Source organism: Maniola hyperantus, chromosome 26, assembly GCF_902806685.2.
Source record: "Maniola hyperantus chromosome 26, iAphHyp1.2, whole genome shotgun sequence".
Taxonomy (NCBI): domain Eukaryota; kingdom Metazoa; phylum Arthropoda; class Insecta; order Lepidoptera; family Nymphalidae; genus Maniola; species Maniola hyperantus.
The window spans coordinates 2,093,692-2,113,154 of record NC_048561.1 but is presented as its reverse complement, the minus strand read 5'-3'; the positions used below and the strand labels follow the sequence as shown (position 1 = coordinate 2,113,154).

At 39.0% G+C, this 19,463-nt stretch overlaps 2 protein-coding genes across 3 annotated transcripts in view; one reads left to right on the top strand and one right to left on the bottom strand.

The window, feature by feature from the left end:
* Positions 1-7,400, top strand: part of LOC117994337 (protein C-mannosyl-transferase DPY19L1) — a 17,533-nt gene extending 10,133 nt beyond the window's left edge. Inside the window, exons 7-10 of one of the 2 annotated variants that reach the window (XM_034982243.2) lie at positions 678-837; positions 1,442-1,567; positions 2,404-2,565; positions 5,905-7,400. In XM_034982243.2, coding sequence (XP_034838134.1) covers positions 678-837; positions 1,442-1,567; positions 2,404-2,565; positions 5,905-5,932 — 476 coding nt within the window. In that variant the 3' untranslated portion in view covers positions 5,933-7,400. Of the gene's footprint in view, positions 1-677; positions 838-1,441; positions 1,568-2,403; positions 2,566-5,893 lie in introns of both variants that reach the window. The other variant, XM_069507490.1, reaches the window with a different exon arrangement.
* Positions 7,368-19,463, bottom strand: LOC117994376 (endocuticle structural glycoprotein SgAbd-8-like). Its single transcript, XM_034982297.2, has 4 exons — positions 19,210-19,463; positions 10,820-10,931; positions 9,818-9,924; positions 7,368-8,468 (listed from the first exon to the last, which is right to left on the bottom strand). Exons 1-4 carry the CDS (start codon positions 19,234-19,236, stop codon positions 8,322-8,324), a joined length of 393 nt encoding a protein of 130 aa, XP_034838188.1. The 5' UTR covers positions 19,237-19,463; the 3' UTR covers positions 7,368-8,321.

Below are 19,463 nucleotides of genomic sequence, written 5' to 3'. Positions count from 1 at the left end.
GCATCGAGAGATGTCGCATATTGGTGAGTATTTTGCCCGTGTTGGCGGAGCTTACCCTCAATATGCATCGAGAGATGTCGCATATTGGTGAGTATTTTGTCTGGTAGGTGGCTTCAAGATTCAAGATTCTTTATTTGCAGAAACATATCTAAATATATAAAAGGAAAAGGTGACTGACTGACTGACTGACTGACTGACTGACTGACTAATCTATCAACGCACAGCTCAAACTACTTTACGGAACGAGCTGAAATTTGGCATGCAGATAGCTATCATGACGTAGGCATCCGCTAAGAAAGGATTTTTGAAAGTTCAACCAGATTGATAGATCAGTCAGTCTGTCAGTCACCTCTTCCTTTTATATGTATCTGCACACACACACACACACACACACACACACACACAAGCATACACACACTGTTGTAATTTTCTTATTGTATATACCTACATTTATTCTAAATCTATTCTGTTAAAATAGTTTTAATTATAATTTTAAGTAATCTCTTTTGGCCTTCTGTTATACCTAGATTTAAATTTAAATAATAATTATGTATTTACGCTGTTGATTACTTTCAAATAAAGAAAATAAAATAAAATAAAAAATAAAATATATTTAGATGAATGCTTTATTTTTTTTAATAGAATTTATGCTTTGACCATGAATTTTACTTTTTTAGGCGAATTCAGTGACTACCCTCAAGAGGAGTTGCTCCAGTGGATCTCTAAAGAGATGGGCCGTGGCGCGTTCGCAGGTTCGATGCCCGTGCTGGCCACTGTGATGCTGGCCACTCGCCGCCCCATAGTGGCCCATCCGCATTACGAGCACTTGGAGGCCAGGTAACAATTTTGTGGCCATCTTTAAAATTTTCCAGTGTTTTTAAAAAGTGGGCCACTGTGATGGTGGCCACTCGCCGCCCAATAGTGACCCATCCGCATTACGAGCACTAGGAGGCTGGGTAACAATTTTGTGGCCATCTTTAAAAGTTTCTACAGAGGGTCTCTAAAAAGTGGGCCACTGTGATGCTGGCAAGTCGCCACCCCATAGTGGCCTATCCTTTAGACTTTGGTGGTGTTTTAACAATTTAGTTGCCATCCTCAAGAATACTTGCTATATATAATTGCTAAGAGGCGGGCCACTGTTATGCTGGCCACTCCGCCCAACAGTGGCCCACCCGCATTACGAGCATGTGGAGGCCAGGTAAAATTTAGTGGCCATCTTTAAAAGTTTCTACAGTGGGTCTAAAAAGTGGGCCACTGTGAACCTGGCCACTCGCCGCCTCATTGCGGCATGTCCTAGTCTTTTAACAATTTTTTCGCCATTGTCAAGAATAGTTCCTACAGTGGATTTCTACAAACTGGGCCACTCTCCGCTCCATAGTGGCCCACCCGCATCACGAGAGAAGGGCTAAATTTTATCTGAATTAAAAAATATTGGTTTCAGGCAGCGGGCCTACTCCGTATACAAGGTTTACGGGCGGTTTTCCTCGGAGCATCTCTACCAGGAAATGACCAAGTTGCGAGCCACATATCTCATCGTTGAAACCAAATACTGCTACGGGAAGAGCAGGTTAGTATCATCATCAAGATCAACATTGGTACTGATTCTGAGCACAACCTAATTTTAGAGTATTCACATCCTCGTCTTACTAATGTAATATGAAAAGGACAGACGCAGTTTGACAGTTTTAAATTTAATTTTTAGATGGGGCACAATCGCGAGCCTACTGTTTAAATTTGTAGCGTGCACTATTTAGAGTCTTTAAAAGTTCATGTTCTGTCCCTTTTTAGCATTGTTAAAAAGAAAAGGATGCAGATACTCTAAATTAAGTTTAGAGAAAGACAACGGAATTGTTGCCATTGTGTGTACATCAAAGTGTGTTTACTTGTAGGTTTGTCCTTCAATCACGTCGCAACGGTGCAACCGATGGACGTGATTTTATTGCATGGGTATAGTTAAAGACCTGGAGAGTGACATAGGCTACTTTTTATCCCGGAAAAACAAAGAGTTCCCACGGGATTTTTAAAACCCAAATCCACGAGTCCGTGTGGACTACATATTTTTCAACCCACTATTTTACCCCCTTAGGTGTTGAATTTTCAATAACCATTTTTTTGCAGTGGCCCTACCGCGGTTGTTTGACAGTTACAATGTGACGATCGCATTCATCTCTGATTGGTTGACTCGCTCACTATTGGCCACAATGCATTGTTGCAACAAGAATCGCACAAATTCAGCCAATCAGAACAATTGAGATTGTAATAATGATTGATGCAGGTTTTAGACAATCGCCCTACAGATGTCTACGTCATAATAGCTATATCAGTCAGTCAGTTAACTACCTACCCTTTCCTTTCATTTATTAAGATAAGTTTGTTCCATTTCAAATTTTTTTTTTTTTGCAGAAGGGGCTGTTCCTTTGAAGACATATGGGACGTAGAGGCGCCGGCGCACAGCTCGAACCCGAAACTGTGCCACGTCCTGCTCACTGAGCCGCTGGAGCACTTCTATCCCGTGTTCCGGAACGTACATTACGCAGTGTTCCGGATATACGACCTTAGCGTACAGTAAGTGTCATAGCAGAAAACATATGGGACGTAGAGGCGCCGACGTCATTGCAATCATTTTTTTTTATAGTCAAACCGGCCGGCTAAGAGCTAATTTTTTTTTTTTTTTTTTAAGAATATTAGCCAAATTAAATGACTAATATTCCCCTTTCCTCTCCAATTAAGCGTCAGGCTTGTGCTAGGAGAAGGTACGACAATAGTGCAACGGGCGGGATTTGAACCGTCGACCTTTCGGTTTTCAGTGCACTCCTATACCGGTTGAGCTATTGAGGCTAATTGCAATAAAACTTTTTAACAATAGTGTTTTCTATTTTGAATAGTCATCTTCGTTTCGTAGATAAGTGATCTAGTTTTAAAGTTAAAGATCTATAAATAATTATATTTCCCGCAAACAATGGTTTCTTCACCTGTGCAAAGGGTTGTCAAATAAATGTATATGTAGGAAAGAAACTGATAAGCCTTTCCTAGAAGATAAATAATGATAATGATTAACGCACATAAGTCAGGATTACAAGATATTAGATTTACCGAGCCTACGTGGGCGCACTAACATTATTCTTGCACACTATGAGAGATATCACAGACTACCCTCAACTATAACTACCCTCATTAATAATGAGTCATGTATTTTTTTTTGTATTTGTATTTGTATTTATTTCGATTTAGACTCATTACAAGCGCTTACGAAAGTCAGATCGGCATAGAACAATACAATAATAAAATGATTGTACAAAATATGGCATATTATAATCTAGATAATACTAGTTAAAGATGGCATAAAAATTATTAAGTTACTCAAGCACCTTGTCGTATTTTGTAAAAAAATGACATAAATGCACTATAAAAAAAGAAAAAGATAGGTACTCAAGCAAGTACATAATCTTCATGTCAACATAATCATAAAATGTAATCAAATGTTATATTACAAGTACACAAGTACATATTTATTATCCTAGCTCGTTGAATAGCTTGTGCAGTGCTATATTTTCCATGCGTTTTTATCATCAATATAATCATTAATTTTGTAATAACTTCTTTTTATTAAAATTTATTTTATTTTATTTTTAAATTGCCTATCAGAAAGATAACGTCTCTTGAGACTAGATAATGCTAACTAACACTAGCTAAGTCCCTACCTAAGTACCGGCTCCACCATGTCCCCATACCGGTCCCTAACCAACCAGCTAACCTAGCACACCACACTTAGTTCAATTAACATCAACTACAACAATCACGTTTGTCTTGTGGCGGTTACCATAATAGAAACTAGATGGCGCTGTTCAATCGATGACGTAGTCCCGAACAAATGTACCGCCGATAGCAATCGCACTAACGGAGTTTTCTGCAATCTGGACTATATATAGAAGTTTCAAGACATAACCGTCGGCCCAGCTGGCGCTACCGAGCACAACCAACCGCTCGGTGGGAGATCTCCCCTTTGGTACGGTCGAGCCTGCACACCGCTCCCGTACAGTCTAATACAAATTAGAACGATACAAAAGGACTCACCAGATAAACGAGCTGTCTAGATCACTTCCACGCACAATTACGCCAATACCACCAAAACACACTCACGGCAACCTTTCACAACCTAGTAGTATAACCTCAAACAACTGAATACCACATTAGGTTAAAACAACAAAAATAAAATCTACACTACGACACACAAAGTGTCTACTGAGTATGCCAGACGTATAAATGGATCTGCCCCCCAATTGTGTAAGAATAACCATTTCATGGCTATCGCAATCGTCAAGAATTCTGCCCTTTGATTGGCTGTGAAAAAATGTAAACAGCAAATCAACCAATCAAATGGCAGAATTTCTCGACGATTGCGATAGCCATGAAATGGTTATTCTTACACAATTGGGGGGCTGTTCGCCCAGTTCATTTGGTTTTATAGTCTCACAACAACGGTGGGGCGATTACGTAATGTTCAATGCGCAATCTATTCAACAAATGTCATATACTTTAAACAGCCACTATCATAGCTGTATATAACTAAGCTAAGCTGTAAATAATAAAACAAATAATAATAACAATCAAAATATTGTACAAAAATAGTCTAAAAATCTATAAGGGTTTTTGTTATATTCCAATCCAATCCATCAGCCTGTTTGCGTCCACTGCTGGACATAGGCCTTTCCAAGAGCACGCCACCAAACACGGTCCTCAGCCTTCCTCATCCACCCGCTCCCCACCACCTTACCGTAATCGGGAATAGCAGGGCTGCCGGGAACTGGGGGCCTTTGTCTGTTGGCGCTGCTCATTAGAAGTAATGCCCATACTGACCACGCTGGGCAGGCGGGGTGGTCAGCGCAGGGCTGTAGGCCATTTCGCACCAGTGACGCTGCTGCCCGTCTCTGGTCTGTGTTTAAAGCCAAGCCATTTGGGATGGTTATCCCGCCATTCTTCGGTCGTCATATCCTCGTTCGCTGATTCGCAGGCGGCAGGGGGCTCCGCGTGCAGGTGAGGTTGACATTTGGGGTGTTAAGATGTTAGTGCACCCCCTTACCGGGGGTAATATAATTTTGTTATATTAGGATATTCTAATGTTTTTTTTTCCTCATTTCAGATTCTATAACTTTTATTTTTAACCGACTTCAAAAAAAGGAGGAGGTTCTCAATTCGTCGGATTTTTTTTTTTTTTTTTTTAATGTATGTTCCCCGATTACTCAAAAACGCCTGGACCGATTTTGAAAATTCTTTTTTTGTTTGAAAGGGTATACTTCAAAGTTGGTCCCATTTCAATTTGGTGAAGATCTGATGAACATCTTCGAAGATAGATACTGGAACTCCTCAACGGATAAGAGTAAATTGCTCGCGACCAGTGTAATAGCTTAGTAAACAGTAGATTTTTAACCAGTCATAGCATAATTCCATGGGGCCACTAAAAATTGTGAAATAAAATTTTTTTACAAAAAAAATAAAAACCGACTTCGTTACACAAACACTAAAAATTGTAAAATAATTTAATTTATTACCGAATATATTATGTATACAAGAGTTAATATAGTTCCATAATAATATTTTTTGGGGTCGGTGCCAATGAGGTGCCATTGTGGAGTCCCATAAAAATATGAAGTCTAGACGATTCGCGCAGCTAAAGCTAATTGGCACCGGCACCAAAAAGTATTATTATGGAACTATATTAACTCTTGTATACATAATATATTCGGTAATAAATTAAATTATTTTACAATTTTTAGTGTTTGTGTAACGAAGTCGGTTTTTATTTTTTTTGTAAAAAAATTTTATTGCTAGAATTATTTTTATCTTACCCATTATCTTTTAGTAATGCCCATAGAATGCTACATTCTAATGTTAGGTCTCTTCCAGGTACATGCCGCGTAGTTTCGACAGGTGACAGACGCTCGAATAACTAGAAGAGTTGAGACTGATGTTTATTTTTAATTCCAAATAGTCTATTTTTGTTTTTGTAAACTTAAAATACATATACAAATACAATAAATAAATATTATATTATATAAATGCCATTGAACTGAAACGACCACAGCATGTGTAAAAGAGAAGCTGAAACAACAAAAAAGAAATACATGAAAAATGTAGAAAAACCGGCCAAGAGTCAGACTCGCGCACTGAGGGTTCCGAACTACAGTCGTATTTTTTCAACATTTTGCACGATAAATCAAAAACTATTATGCACAAAAATAAATAAAAATCTATTTTAGAATGTACAGGTAAAGCCCTTTCATACGATACCCCACTTGGTATAGTTATCTTTGAAAATTGAAAATACTAATTATTTGTTCGCTGTTTTGTTAAATTGTTAAAATCCGCGGGAACTCTAGTTTTCGGGATAAAAAGTAACCTATATTTGAGATGCAAGTATCTCTGTACCAAATACATGATGGTCACAACTTTTTCACGTGGATTTAGGTTTTATAAAAATCCCATAGGAACTCTACATTTTCCGAGACAAAAAGTGGCATATGTCCCTCCCCGGGATATCTCGTCAAAATTGGTTAAACAGATGGGCCGTGAAAAACTAGCTGACAAACACACTTTCACATTTATGATATTAGTATGGATAGATGGATTGAAAAATTCAATAGCCAAATATTGATAAATGATAATATATTTTTAGTCAATACATATGCATTTTCTATTGGTATTTAGTTCTAAAGAAAATTAGACTTTATTTTGTTTTATACATTATGTCCGATTTTCGGTAAAAACTGAGGGTTTTCATAACATTCGTGATGTTTTGACAGTTTTTTTTACCGGAAATCGGTCTAAATTCTAACCATACGTATAGTCCGTACAAAATGAGTTCACACGCGCCATTTGTCAATCTATTGGTCAAATGTCGTGTCAAAACTGCGCTTCACCTTTAAAATACTAAAATCGTACTTTTGACATTACAATTGGCACATAAAGTTAAAGAAAGTAATGTACATCGGCCTTTAGAATGGCATTTCGGCTTTGTAAAGCGTTGTCTCTGTCACTCACACCTATATGACGTTTTGTCAGTCTCAACGACAGAGACAATGCTCTACAAATCTGCTATCTCCTTCTAAAGGTCGATGTACATTACTTTCTGGCGCGTACTGTAATATTATGCGTGAAAAATGACTTGGCTCTATTTTAACTTTGTGTCAATTAACATGTCAAAAGTATGATTTTAGCTCGTATTTTTTTAAACAAGAAAGGAAGCAGGAAAAATTAATTTTAAACATCGATATAGAATCTAATAATTCTTCATAGAAAATTTTAAATAAATAGTACTAAGTATTAACAATTGTTGTGATTCCCGTATTTTATTGATGTAAGTAGTGTGACTTAATATAACAATAAAATGAAATATTCTTACACGTAATGCGTTTTATTTTTGTCTTTGAAGTATCGGCACTGAAATGGACATAGATATAGTTCCCGGTAGTCAAATAGAGCTCGCGCAGGTATTGTTCCAAGTGCTCGTGCACTGTGTACGGATGTAGCACTCACACTAATGCAGATGGTGAACGTGGGGTGCGGGCTGGTGTGTTTCGCTTCCTCAAGTCGCGCGCTAAACTGACGCCCTATAAAATAATTTTCCTTCTTTCTTTCCATTAATCATCATGATTAACCCATAGCCGGCTCACTACAGAGCACGGGTCTCCTCTCTGAGTGAGAAGGGTTTTGGCCATAGTCTACCACGCTGGCCATGTGCGAATTTGTAGACTTTACACACTTTTGAGAACATTATGGGGAACTCTCAGGCATGCAGGTTTCCTCACGAGTTTTCCTTCACCGTTAAAGCAAGTAATATTTAATTACTTAAAACGCACGTAACTCCAAAAAATTAAAAGTGCGTGCCCGGGATCGAGCCCCCGACCTCCGATTAGAAGGTGGACGTCCTAACCACTAGGCTATCACAGCGATGTGTGATAATTTTTTTTCCTTTTTTACATTTGAAACCGATAGACGTTGGGGTCCCAAGGTGCTGGAATGGCGACCTCGCAGCGGAAGACGCAGCGTTGGAAGACCCCCCACTAGGTGGACGGACGACATCAGACGAGTCGCAGGGAGCCGCTGGATGGCGGCGGTGCAAGACCGTGGCGTGTGGAAGTCCCTACAAGAGACCTATGTCCAGCAGTGGACGTCTATTGGTTGATGATGATGATAATGATGACATTAAAAAAAAAAGATTCCGACGAATTGAGAACCTCCTCCTTTTTTGAAGTCGGTTAAAAACGTAGGGACATAAACAATATCTAGCACCTAAATTTTTATATAGTCATTTATTAGATAGATTATAATAAATTATTATTATGTGGTGCCCTTCGAGCGATGTAGTCTAGAGCGCGCTGTATCTGAGGGGGGATGGGGGGTGGCGTTGGTAAGTGGTCACCGGTCGGATGAAAGCCGTACTCATCTGCCGTGTAGAGGAGGTTGATTATCTGAAAGAGAAGATGTATTATTTATTAGCTGATGATAGCGACGCGTGGATTTTGGTTTTTTAAAATCCCGTGGGAACTCTTTGATTTTCCGGAACAAAAGTATATACGTTTAACTTTTTTTTTTTTTTTTTTTTTAATACAATAAAACTTAAAGCTAGCCTTATCTAATTACTATATAAATCATGACCGCGTGGAATGGTGCCAAGAATACTGGCTGCATTTCCGCGCTGGACAGCCAGGCTGATCCGCTGCGCAAAAAATGAGCCAGCCCTTCTGTCACCAGTTAACTATATGTCACTCTCCAGGTTTTAAACTATATACCCATGCAAAAAATGCACGTCGATCCGTAAAAAACTATGATGCATAAAAATAAATAAAAATCTGTTTTAGAATGTACAGGTGACGACCTTTCATATGATACAGAGCAGACCACAGCAGAGTCGGGTAAGTTGTCCTGTTTGCCGAGGGCTCTGAGCCAAGCAGCACGGAGATGCACTTCACTCGGTAAACTGGAAATTACCTCCTATGTTACACATAAGCAGACAAACATATACCAAAGTGATTAATGTTTTACAGTTCCACTAGTGCTGCAAATGTATATGGCAGCGGTAATCGCTTAACATCAGGTGACCCCGCTTGCTCGTTTGCTCGCTATCTCTGTTAAAAAAAACTGGCCAAGTGGGAGTCAGCCTCAAAGAGGGTTCCGTACTGCAGTCTTATTTTTTCGACATTTTGCACGATAATTCAAAAATTATGATGCATAAAAATAAATAAAAATCTGTTTTAGAATGTACAGGTGAAGACCTTTCATATGATACCCCACTTGATATAGTTATCTTACTTCGAAAATTGGAAATACTAATTATTAGTTCATGACCACAATTTAATTTTTTTTGTGTGATCTAACCCTAAATTTACGGATTTCAGATTTTTCCCCAAATGTCAGTTATAAGATCTACCTACCTGCAAAGTTTCATGATTCTAGGTCAACGGGAAGTACCCTGTAGGTTTCTTGACAAACAGACAGACAGACAACAAAGTGATCCTATAAGGGTTCCGTTTTTCCTTTTGAGGTACGGAACCCTAAAAACCCTAAAAAAATTAGAAAATCCTATATTTTGTAAAAGTTCACATGCAAATAAAACATCTGACTGACGCTAGAGGTCAATGAACGTTGCGTAAGTAGGCCACTCGGAGTCATTGTATCTATCAACGCACAACTTAAACTTCCATATCAAGTTACCATTACCATGACAGATAACCGTGGTCTTAAACCCTTCTCATTCTGAGAGGACACCCTGAACTCGGTAGTGGGCCGGCAATGGATTAAAATGATGATGGATACTCACCTGTCCATCGGGGGCAGTGTACTGGTATTGTCCTTCGACCAGCAGGCTGGGGTCTGCACCACCACTGGTCTGCAGCGAGCCTCGCTGCTCGTGGTAGATACCACCCTCTGTCAACAACGAATTATGTGAGATACCCTGAATATATACCTACACGATGCGTTTTCGTTGCGTTGCGTTGCCGCACCAATCCACAGGATTTCAGTATGGCTGCCACACGGGCACTGCGTCACAGGTTAAGAGCTAGCGCGCACCATGGTGCAGCGAGTTACTGTGCGTTTTAAAATCCGTAAATAAATCTATCAAAATCTGGCGCGGAATTTAATTCCGCAGTGTGCGCGCTTCTATGTAGTTCTATAGTTTACAAGATTTTGCGGAAAAAAACGTACGAAAATTTACCATGGTGCTTTAAGTGATTACCACCGCCCATGAACATTTGCAGCGCCAGAGGACCCGCCAATGCGTTGCCACTTGCCGGTATTTCAGGACTTTGTTAATCCGCCCCTTAATAACCCCATAAACACCCTGAATAACCCCTTAAACACCCTGAATAACCCCTTAAACCCCATGAACCCCTTTTTAATAACCCCATGAACCACTGAATTACGCTACAAAACCCTTGAATAACCCCTGTCGTAGTCACGACGGGACGCAAATTATTGGTAGGCAGGTAGATACCTGTCTGTATAGACCACTTGTAAGAGCCGTCGTCGTGTGGGCCGTAGAAGTCGTTCCTAATGTTGGCTTGACCCTGGCTAAGTGATTACCACCGCCCATGAGCATTTGCAGCACCAGAGGAACCGCCAATGCTTTGCTGGCCTTTCAGGAATTTGTTGATCTGCCCCTTAAAAACTCCATAAACCCCTTGATTAACCCCTTAAATTCGATGATTAACCCCATAAACCTCTTTTAACAACCCCATGAACCCCCAAAATTACGCCATAAGACCTTTGAATGACTCCAGTCGTTGTCACGACGGGACGCAAATCGTTGGTAGGTAGATACCTGTCTGTATTGCCCACTTGTAAGAGCCGTCGTCGTGTGGGCCGTCGAAGTCGTTCCTGATGATGGCTTCCACGTCACCCTGGCTCCACGACACCCGCGCGATTGACAGCAGCTAAAAATAATGCAAATATAACTGAAGTTTCGGGCCGATGCTATATTTTTATTTCGGCTGACGTCAAAATGACGTCATTTCAATGTTAATGAGACATGGTTCCAGCGCAATAGCAATTTGCGGGGTGCAACACGTGGAGGCGCTGTCAAGCCCATAGAAACTTGGATTTTGTCCCTCAGTTTTGCTCTATGGTTTTGTCCTTATTTTGTCTCGCTGTGCGTTTGAGAGATTTGTTTTGACTTTCTAGCATTTTTTGCTCAGGTTTTTTGGATTTTTTCTACAACTGGATTATAGGAACGGACATTGATTTCTGCACGCTTCAATTACCTGACTTTGAGTTATGGACTTTGTGAACGCTTAACCCGACAACCTTGGCATTATGGAATTGGACCTCAAATTGGAGCCTGGATTTTGCGTCAATTGTGGCTCCGCTTGTGGTTCGGTGTTATGCAAGATGAACGGATACTCAGTTGCGTACGGCAATGGACGGCTCCACGATTAGTAAGTTTTTATTTGAAAAATAGCTATTTTATTTATGGCGAACGGACTAATTTGTGAGTAGCTCACGTCAAACTCATTATTTTGACTGATTTCTTACTATTTAACTGGACAACTTTCAAGTAAAGATTTTAATATAAGCCTGTGAAGATGATACAGCTAGGGGCTAGCTGTATGAATGCCATAAGCCTGCTTTGTCGTATAAGTTTACAAATTGTGAAAAACCAAATTAAATTTGATTGGTTACACATTGTTGCTTCACTGAGTGATATTAAAATAATTGTTTGTAGAAAACCTTCAATGAATTAAAAATGAATGCAAAAAAGATAAAAAAAGCGAGTCAGCTAGTTTGCATTAATAAATAGACACTTAAACTTATAAGAATTCCATTGAGTTAACTACCTACCTCATAAAATCATTGTTTAAAACCAATAAATGTCATATGCTCAAGAACATTACAATTATAAGAATATTAAAACAATATAAAGAATACGAAAGACAATAAAAATTGTTTTTTTTTGTTATCCGTTTTAATAATCTCTTGAATCCTAAGTAGGTTAGGTTATTTGTTTAAATCTGAATATTAATTTATGTGAACTACGCGTGTTTAAATATTAAACCGTATTTAAATTATCACAAATACCTAATGTTTTCATGTCGATAAGGCTATGTTCACATCTATTTCATTATCAGCATTTTTAGGGTTCCGTACCTCAAAAGGAAAAACCGAACCCTTATAGGATCACTTTGTTGTCTGTCTGTCTGTCAAGAAAATTCCCGTTGACCTAGGATAATGAAATTCGGGCGGGTCGCTAGTATAGATCAGTTTTTTTTAAAGAATATTAGCCATGTGAAATGACTAATATTCCCCTTTCCTCTCCAACTAAGCATCAGGCTTGTGCTAGCAGTAGGTACGACAATAGTGCAACGGGCGGGGTTTGAACCGTCGACCTTTCGGTTTTCAGTCCACTCTACCCGTTGAGCTATTGAGTTCTATAATAACCGAATGGCTGGAACCTACGTACCTTCCTACTTTCCGTGTCAATTCCACCATTCAACCTTTGAGTCGTTGAGACATTTGACCTTTCGATGTAGGATACTGAATTAATGTGGAAATGACGACATTTACAATTCACATAGTATTAAAGGTCTATGAGGATGTAAACCGTCAGCCCTACGATTTACGCTGGTCGTGTCCGATCGCCGTCCCATCGGACCTTGAGAGTGAGGGAATAGAAAATGCACTGTGATTACGCACACATTAAACGTCAACGTAACAATTTCAATCAATTAATCAAACAGCCTGTTTGCGCCTACTGCTGGAAAAAGGGCCTTCCCAAGAGCGCGCCACAAAACACGTGGATGGATTCCTTATCCACCCACTTCCCGCTACCTTCTTAAGGTCGTCAGTCCAGCGGGTTGGAGTTAACGTCTTATTTAACCGATGTTTAATATTGTGTAATAAATTGATCTAATCGATTATCAACATAATATCATTCGCAACATCGCACGTCGCAGCGAAAAATTAACGTTTCACAAGAGATTATCTATTACTAATCATTACCCATATTATTTTTTTATATCCATACCAATATTGTCTACTAATCCAGCGTGGTAGACTATAGTCTGTCTGTCTGTCTGTCTGTCGGTCTGCTAGCTTTTCACGGCCCATCTGTTAAGCCGATTTTGAAAAAAGGTACAGAGATAGCTTGCATCCCGGGGAACGACATAGGCTACTTTTGACACCGGAAAATTAAAGAGTTCCCGCCGGATTGTGGGTGTGGGCGGGGGCGTCCCCCCGCCTCATACCCCGATTGCCATCTCAACATGTCGCAGACTATACACGATTCATCGTTCTTTTGAAGTTAGTAATTTTTTTAATATGGCTGCTAGAGGGGCGCCTATGAGATGCTTGCCTAGGCCGCTCTCAACATTTAATCCGCCTCTGCCCTATACAAAACAACACATAATTTTATTACCTATTTAAAATAATATGTACCTATTTTAGCGTTTAAACTACCGTGAGTGTTTTCCATTATAAATACTATGCGTCCCGGCTTACTCACGTGTGTAGTCGACGTTAGCCCGACTAGTTTCCCCTCCCTTGAAAAACCCCCCTCCCTTGAAAAAGGACCCCGGATGGGTTCGAAACTAGTCGGGCTAACGTCGACTACACACGTGAGTAAGCCGGGACGGATAGTATTTATAATATGTACCTATCCTTGATATTTTTTATTTAATATTTTCCTTTTGAGGTACGGAACTCTAAAAAACCGGCCAAGTGCGAGTCAGGCTCGCGCAATGAGGGTTCCATACTACAGTCGTATTTTTTCGACATTTTGCACGATAATTCAAAAACTATGTTGCATAAAAATAAATAAAAATCTGTTTTAGAATGTACAGGTGGAGACCTTTCATATGATACCCCACTTGATATAGTCACTCACTTCGAAAGTTGAAAATACTAATTATTAGTTCATGACCACAATTTAATTTTTTTTGTGTGATCTAACCCTAAATTAACGGTTTTCAGATTTTTCCCCAAATGTCAGCTATAAGATCTACCTACCTGCCAAATTTCATGATTCTAGGTCAACGGGAAGTACCCTGTAGGTTTCTTGACAGACAGACAACAAAGTGATCGTATAAGGGTTCCGTTTTTCCTTTTGAGGTACGGAACTCTAAAAATTAACAAAATGACATATAATGAGGTAATAAAGTGACCTCCTTATCAGTATTAAGACGAAGCCCTCAACCGAAGGTGATTGCAGATTTGGACGCACAAACTTACGTAACTGCCAAAAGCTATAATTATTATATTGATGTACCCAATACCTATAGAGATTTAACTTAAAGATTAAGCCGCTAATGGAAACAATTAGTGGCCAGTAGATATAAAGTATTCTATCATCCATAGCCATATGACTAGTTACCCATATTATAAATGCGAAAGTGTGTTTGTTTGTAGGTTTTTCCTTTAATCACGTCGCAACGGAGCCACCGATCGACGTGATTTTTTGTATGGGTATAATTTAAGACTGAGATTGACATAGGCTACTTTATATCCCGGAAAATCCAAGAATTCCCACGGAATTTCTAAACCACGATCCGATTTTTGATCCACGCGTACGAAGTCGCGGCCATCAACTGCTTCACATAATAAATGCGAAAGTTTGTCTGTTTATCTATCAGTCACGTGTCATCCGCTTAACCGATTTTGACGAAAGCTACTGAGATAACTTGCTTCACAGAGAGGAACATACTTTTATCCCGTAAAATCAAAGAGTTCCCATGGGATTTTAAAAACCTAAATCAACGCGGACGAAGTCCTGCGACTATAATATACCTGACCTGACCTACCTATTACTACATTATACCTGCGTATTATCACAGAATATAATATAATAGTACTAATAGTATTATCTAGTAGTCATGTAAATATGTACAGTACCTACTATAACCAGCTTGGACGCTGAAATAATAGAATAGAATAGAATAGAATGTTTTTTTATTCATGTAAACTTTTTACAAGTGCTTATAAATAGTCAGGTAGTTTTAATTTACCACTGGTTCGGAATGCCGTTCCTACCGAGAAGAACCAGCAAGAAACTCGGCGGTTGCTCTTTTTAATTATTCAATTTACAATGTTATTATACCGTACTATACAAGTTATTGCAGCCCCGTGCATTGCTGGAGCGAGTCAAATCCAAGCTTTTTTATCGTTTACATAGTCTGCGACTGTATAATATGCTTTTTTGTGTCTTTAATGTCTAATGTCGTTGTTTAATGTCTTTTTTGTTCTATACGTAATCTATTGTTAAAGTGAATATTTTATAATCTTAATTTATTTAAAAAAAAAATAGCTAAGTGTCCTCTTTTTCTTAGCTGTAGATTTGTCTTATCTGTGACTAACAAACAAAACCTTTCAATATCTGTGTGACATTAGCCACAAGTGAATGTCGCACGCAGATAATATAATTGCCACAGGTTACGACCTACGTTTAGGAGAAAGGCAATGTAATACAGACATACATTTTGTATCCGGTACCTACCTATTTTACGCGACAAGTTAAGATGGCAATCGGGGTATGAGGCGGGGGGACGACCCGTACTCATCCGCGCTCGCCCAACCCATCACCGGCTCACTACAGAGCACGGGTCTCCTCTCAGAGTGAGAAGGAGTGAATGGTTACTCAGGAATAATATGTAGCTTTCTACTGGTGAAAAAATTTTCAAAATCGGTTCAGTAGTTCCCTACAAACAAACTTACAAATTTTATTTTAGTATAATATTGGTATCATCATCATTATCAACCTATCACCGGCTCACTACAGAGCACGGGTCTCCTCTCAGAGTAAGAAGGGTTTTAGCCATAGTCTACTACGCTGGCCATGTGCGGATTGGTAGACTTCACACACCTTGGAGAACATTATGGAGAACCCTCAGACATGCAGGTTTCCTCACGATGTTTTCCTTCACCGTTAATGCGAGTGATATTTAATTAATTAAAACGCAGATAACCCCGAAAAGTTAGAGGTGCGTGCCCGGGATCGAACCCCCGACCTCCGATTCGAAGGCGGACGTCCTAACCACTAGGCTATCACAGCTTTTATAGCAATATCAAGATGTTATTCCTATTATAATTGGTAGATAATTTATTCTTTTGAAAGTATACTTATATAATTTACATATTTAGGAAATCATGATTGTTTTAAATGGAAATTCAAATTTTTGAGTTAACTAAATACTTAGGTTTCAAAAACATGCGATAGCATTTACATAACTTTAACAATAAATAGTGATATTTTTTTTTTAGGGTAGCTCCCCTACATGTAAAGTGGGGATGAATGAATTTCTCGTCTACCCCATAGTGTTTAGAGTCAAGTGCCCCCCCCCCCCCCCCCAAGCAGCCAAATCTAAATATATAAAAGAGAAATACCACTCACTCACTGACTGACTGACTGACTGACTAATCACGAAATCTCAGAAACTATAAAGCCTAAAGGGAAAATTTCAGAGCGCATCCAGAAATTTTACGCGGACGAAGTCGCGGGCAACTGCTAGTGGTAGTATATAGGAACGTGAAAAAAATCACAGCAGTAGTAGGTATATAATAATAAATTTTAAAGGAAAACTATATGGCTAAATAGTGTTTACAGGTTAAGGAGGTCTACGGAACCCTACACTGCGCGTGGCCCGCGACGCACTTGGCCGTTTTTTTTTTTTTAATTTATAGACTAGGGCTTGGCTGCAATCAGACCTGTGGCAAGTGGCTAAGATAGAGCTCATGTCTTGTAGGTGAGGTCAGAAGGTTAATTCTTACCATTTATATTATTATAAGTTCTTTTTTGTAAAGACAGCAGGTGGTATTGATATGTCATGTACCTATTATTTACATAATATTTCTTTAGATGAAGCAGATGATAGCCTAGTAGACAGTGGTTAGGACTTCGGCCCACCAATAAGGGGGGTTAGTTAGTCAAAGTCAAATGGTTTATTCCAAATCTTTACATAGTCTATATATATAAAAGGAAAAGGTGACTAACTGACTGACTGATCTATCAACGCATAGCTCAAACTACTGGACGGATCGGGCTGAAATTTGGCATGCATATAGCTATTATGACGTAGGCATCCGCTAAGAAAGGATTTTTGAAAATTGAAACCCTAAGGAGGGTGAAATAGGGGTTTGAAATTTGTGTAGTCCACGCGGACGAAGTCGCGAGCATAAGCTAGTATAAAATAAAGTCGCTTCCCGCTGTCTGTATGTTTGAACGCGTAGATCTTTTAAACTATGTAACGGATTTTAATGCATTTTTCACCAATAGATAGAGTGATTCAAGAGGAAGGTTTTAGGTATAAGTCCCGCAAATTACTATTGCGCTGGAACCATGTTTCATTAACATCGAAATGACGTCATTTTGACGTCATTTGACGTATATTTAAGTAAAATCATGTAAAAATATACCATCAGCTCGAAACTTCAGTGTAGTGCTGACGTCACTAAAATGGCAGCCACGCGCATTATCAATTTGCGGGACTTATAGATAGGTATAGTTTAATATTGGTTTGTGTTAATTTGTTGAAATATGCCGATATTTGAACAAAATTTCGGTAGAAATCAAGCTTTCATCGAAAATTAACAATTATTTTAAGAAAACGCGCAACAAAACCAGACGGAGGCGGTGTTGGTCGCATTTATTATATTAGTATGGAATGGAACTATGGATTATTAATCACTCCACTGACATCACATTAGTACCTACTTATCTACGTTGCACCCATGCGAAGCCGGGGCGGGTCGCTAGTCAGTACCCTTATTATTAATGCGAAAGTGTGTTTGTTTGTTGGTTTGTCCAATCACGTCGCAACGGTGCAACGGATTGACGTGATTTTTCGCATGGGTATAGATAAAGACCTGGACAGTGACACAGGCTACTTTTTATAACGGAAGATCAAAGAGTTCCCACGGGATTTTTAAAAACCTAATTCCACGCGGACGAAGTTGCGGGCATCAGCTAGTAGGTAGAAATAAATTACACTTTTTGATGGTTGTTGGATGGTTGGTTGTTGCATTTGTAAGATTTAGTGGTGATAATTTTTTCCAAACGCGCCCCCAGGTCTGAGAAATTATTGTCATATGAAGGGTTCGATCCCGGGCGCGCACCTCTGACTCTATCTTTTCGGAGTTATGTGCGTTTTAAGTAGGTAATTAAATATCACTTGCTTTAACGGTGAAGGAAAACATCGTGAGGAAACCTGCATGCCTGAGAGTTCTCCATAATGTTCTCAAAGGTGTGTGAAGTCTACCAATCCGCACTTGGCCAGCGCGATCCCTTCTCACTCTGAGAGGAGACCCGTGCTCTGTAGTGAGCCGGCGATGGGTTGATCAACGTGATGATGATGATTTATAAATGTAAATACCTAATGGTTAAACCTCAGACATGCAGCACGCTTAGAAGTTATTTATACAAGTAAATAAAATATTTAGTTAATTATTATTCAAGCCATGTTCACATAAATGGAATGCTCGTTATAAATCTACAATCACTGGCTTTTAATTTGTCATCGTCATCATGATCAACCCATCGCTGGCTCACTACAGAGCATATAATAATCCATACTAATATTATAAATGTGAAAGTGTGTCTGTCTGTCTGTCTGCTAGCCTTTCACGTTCAACCGATTTTGACGAAATTTGATACAGATATAGTTTGCATCCCGGTGAAGGACATAGGCTACTTTTTATTCCGGAAAATCAAAGAGTTCCCATGGGATTTTTGAAAATATTAAATCCACGCGGACGAAGTCGCGGGCATCATCTAGTAATCTGTATATAATTCAAAATCCTGACTGACTGACAGTCAACGCACAGCCTAATCCGCTGGTCCTAGAGACATGAAATTTTGAGGGTGGTGTTCTTTGTAAAGAGTAGGTAGGTATCCATTAAGAAAGAAATTTTCGAAATTCCACTCCCGAGTGGTTAAATGGGGGATGGAAATTTGTATGAAAGTCCGTCATTTTTGAAGTTACATACATCGATGAAAATTGATATTTAAGCTTTCGGTTAAAAATAAAAAATAGCGCTAGACCGTGGCGTGTGGAACTCGCTACAAGAGTCCTATGTCCAGCAGTGCTACGTCTATCGGTTGACGATGATGATGATGAAAGTATCGTAGGTATACTAGATACATATATATATAGACACATACAGATAATATAGTCATGCTAAGAACTTAGTAAAAAAAGAAAAACAAGACATAAGTATAGCATAGCTTACCACTAAAACTCCGATTGTGTATTTCATTTCGAAATTTTTTAACTTTTTAAAGTCTATCTATATACTTAAATAACTTAACTTTTATTTATTTCAATAAACTGAATAAAAACTCTTTTTTTCAAAAATACAAAAACACGAGTACCTAAAACTTAACAAAACTTTACTTAGAAGCTAAAAGTTCGGGTTTTTTGAGAAATTCAAAAAATAAATTGGCGCGCAAAAAATAAAGATGGCGGACGTTTAGGTGTACTCGT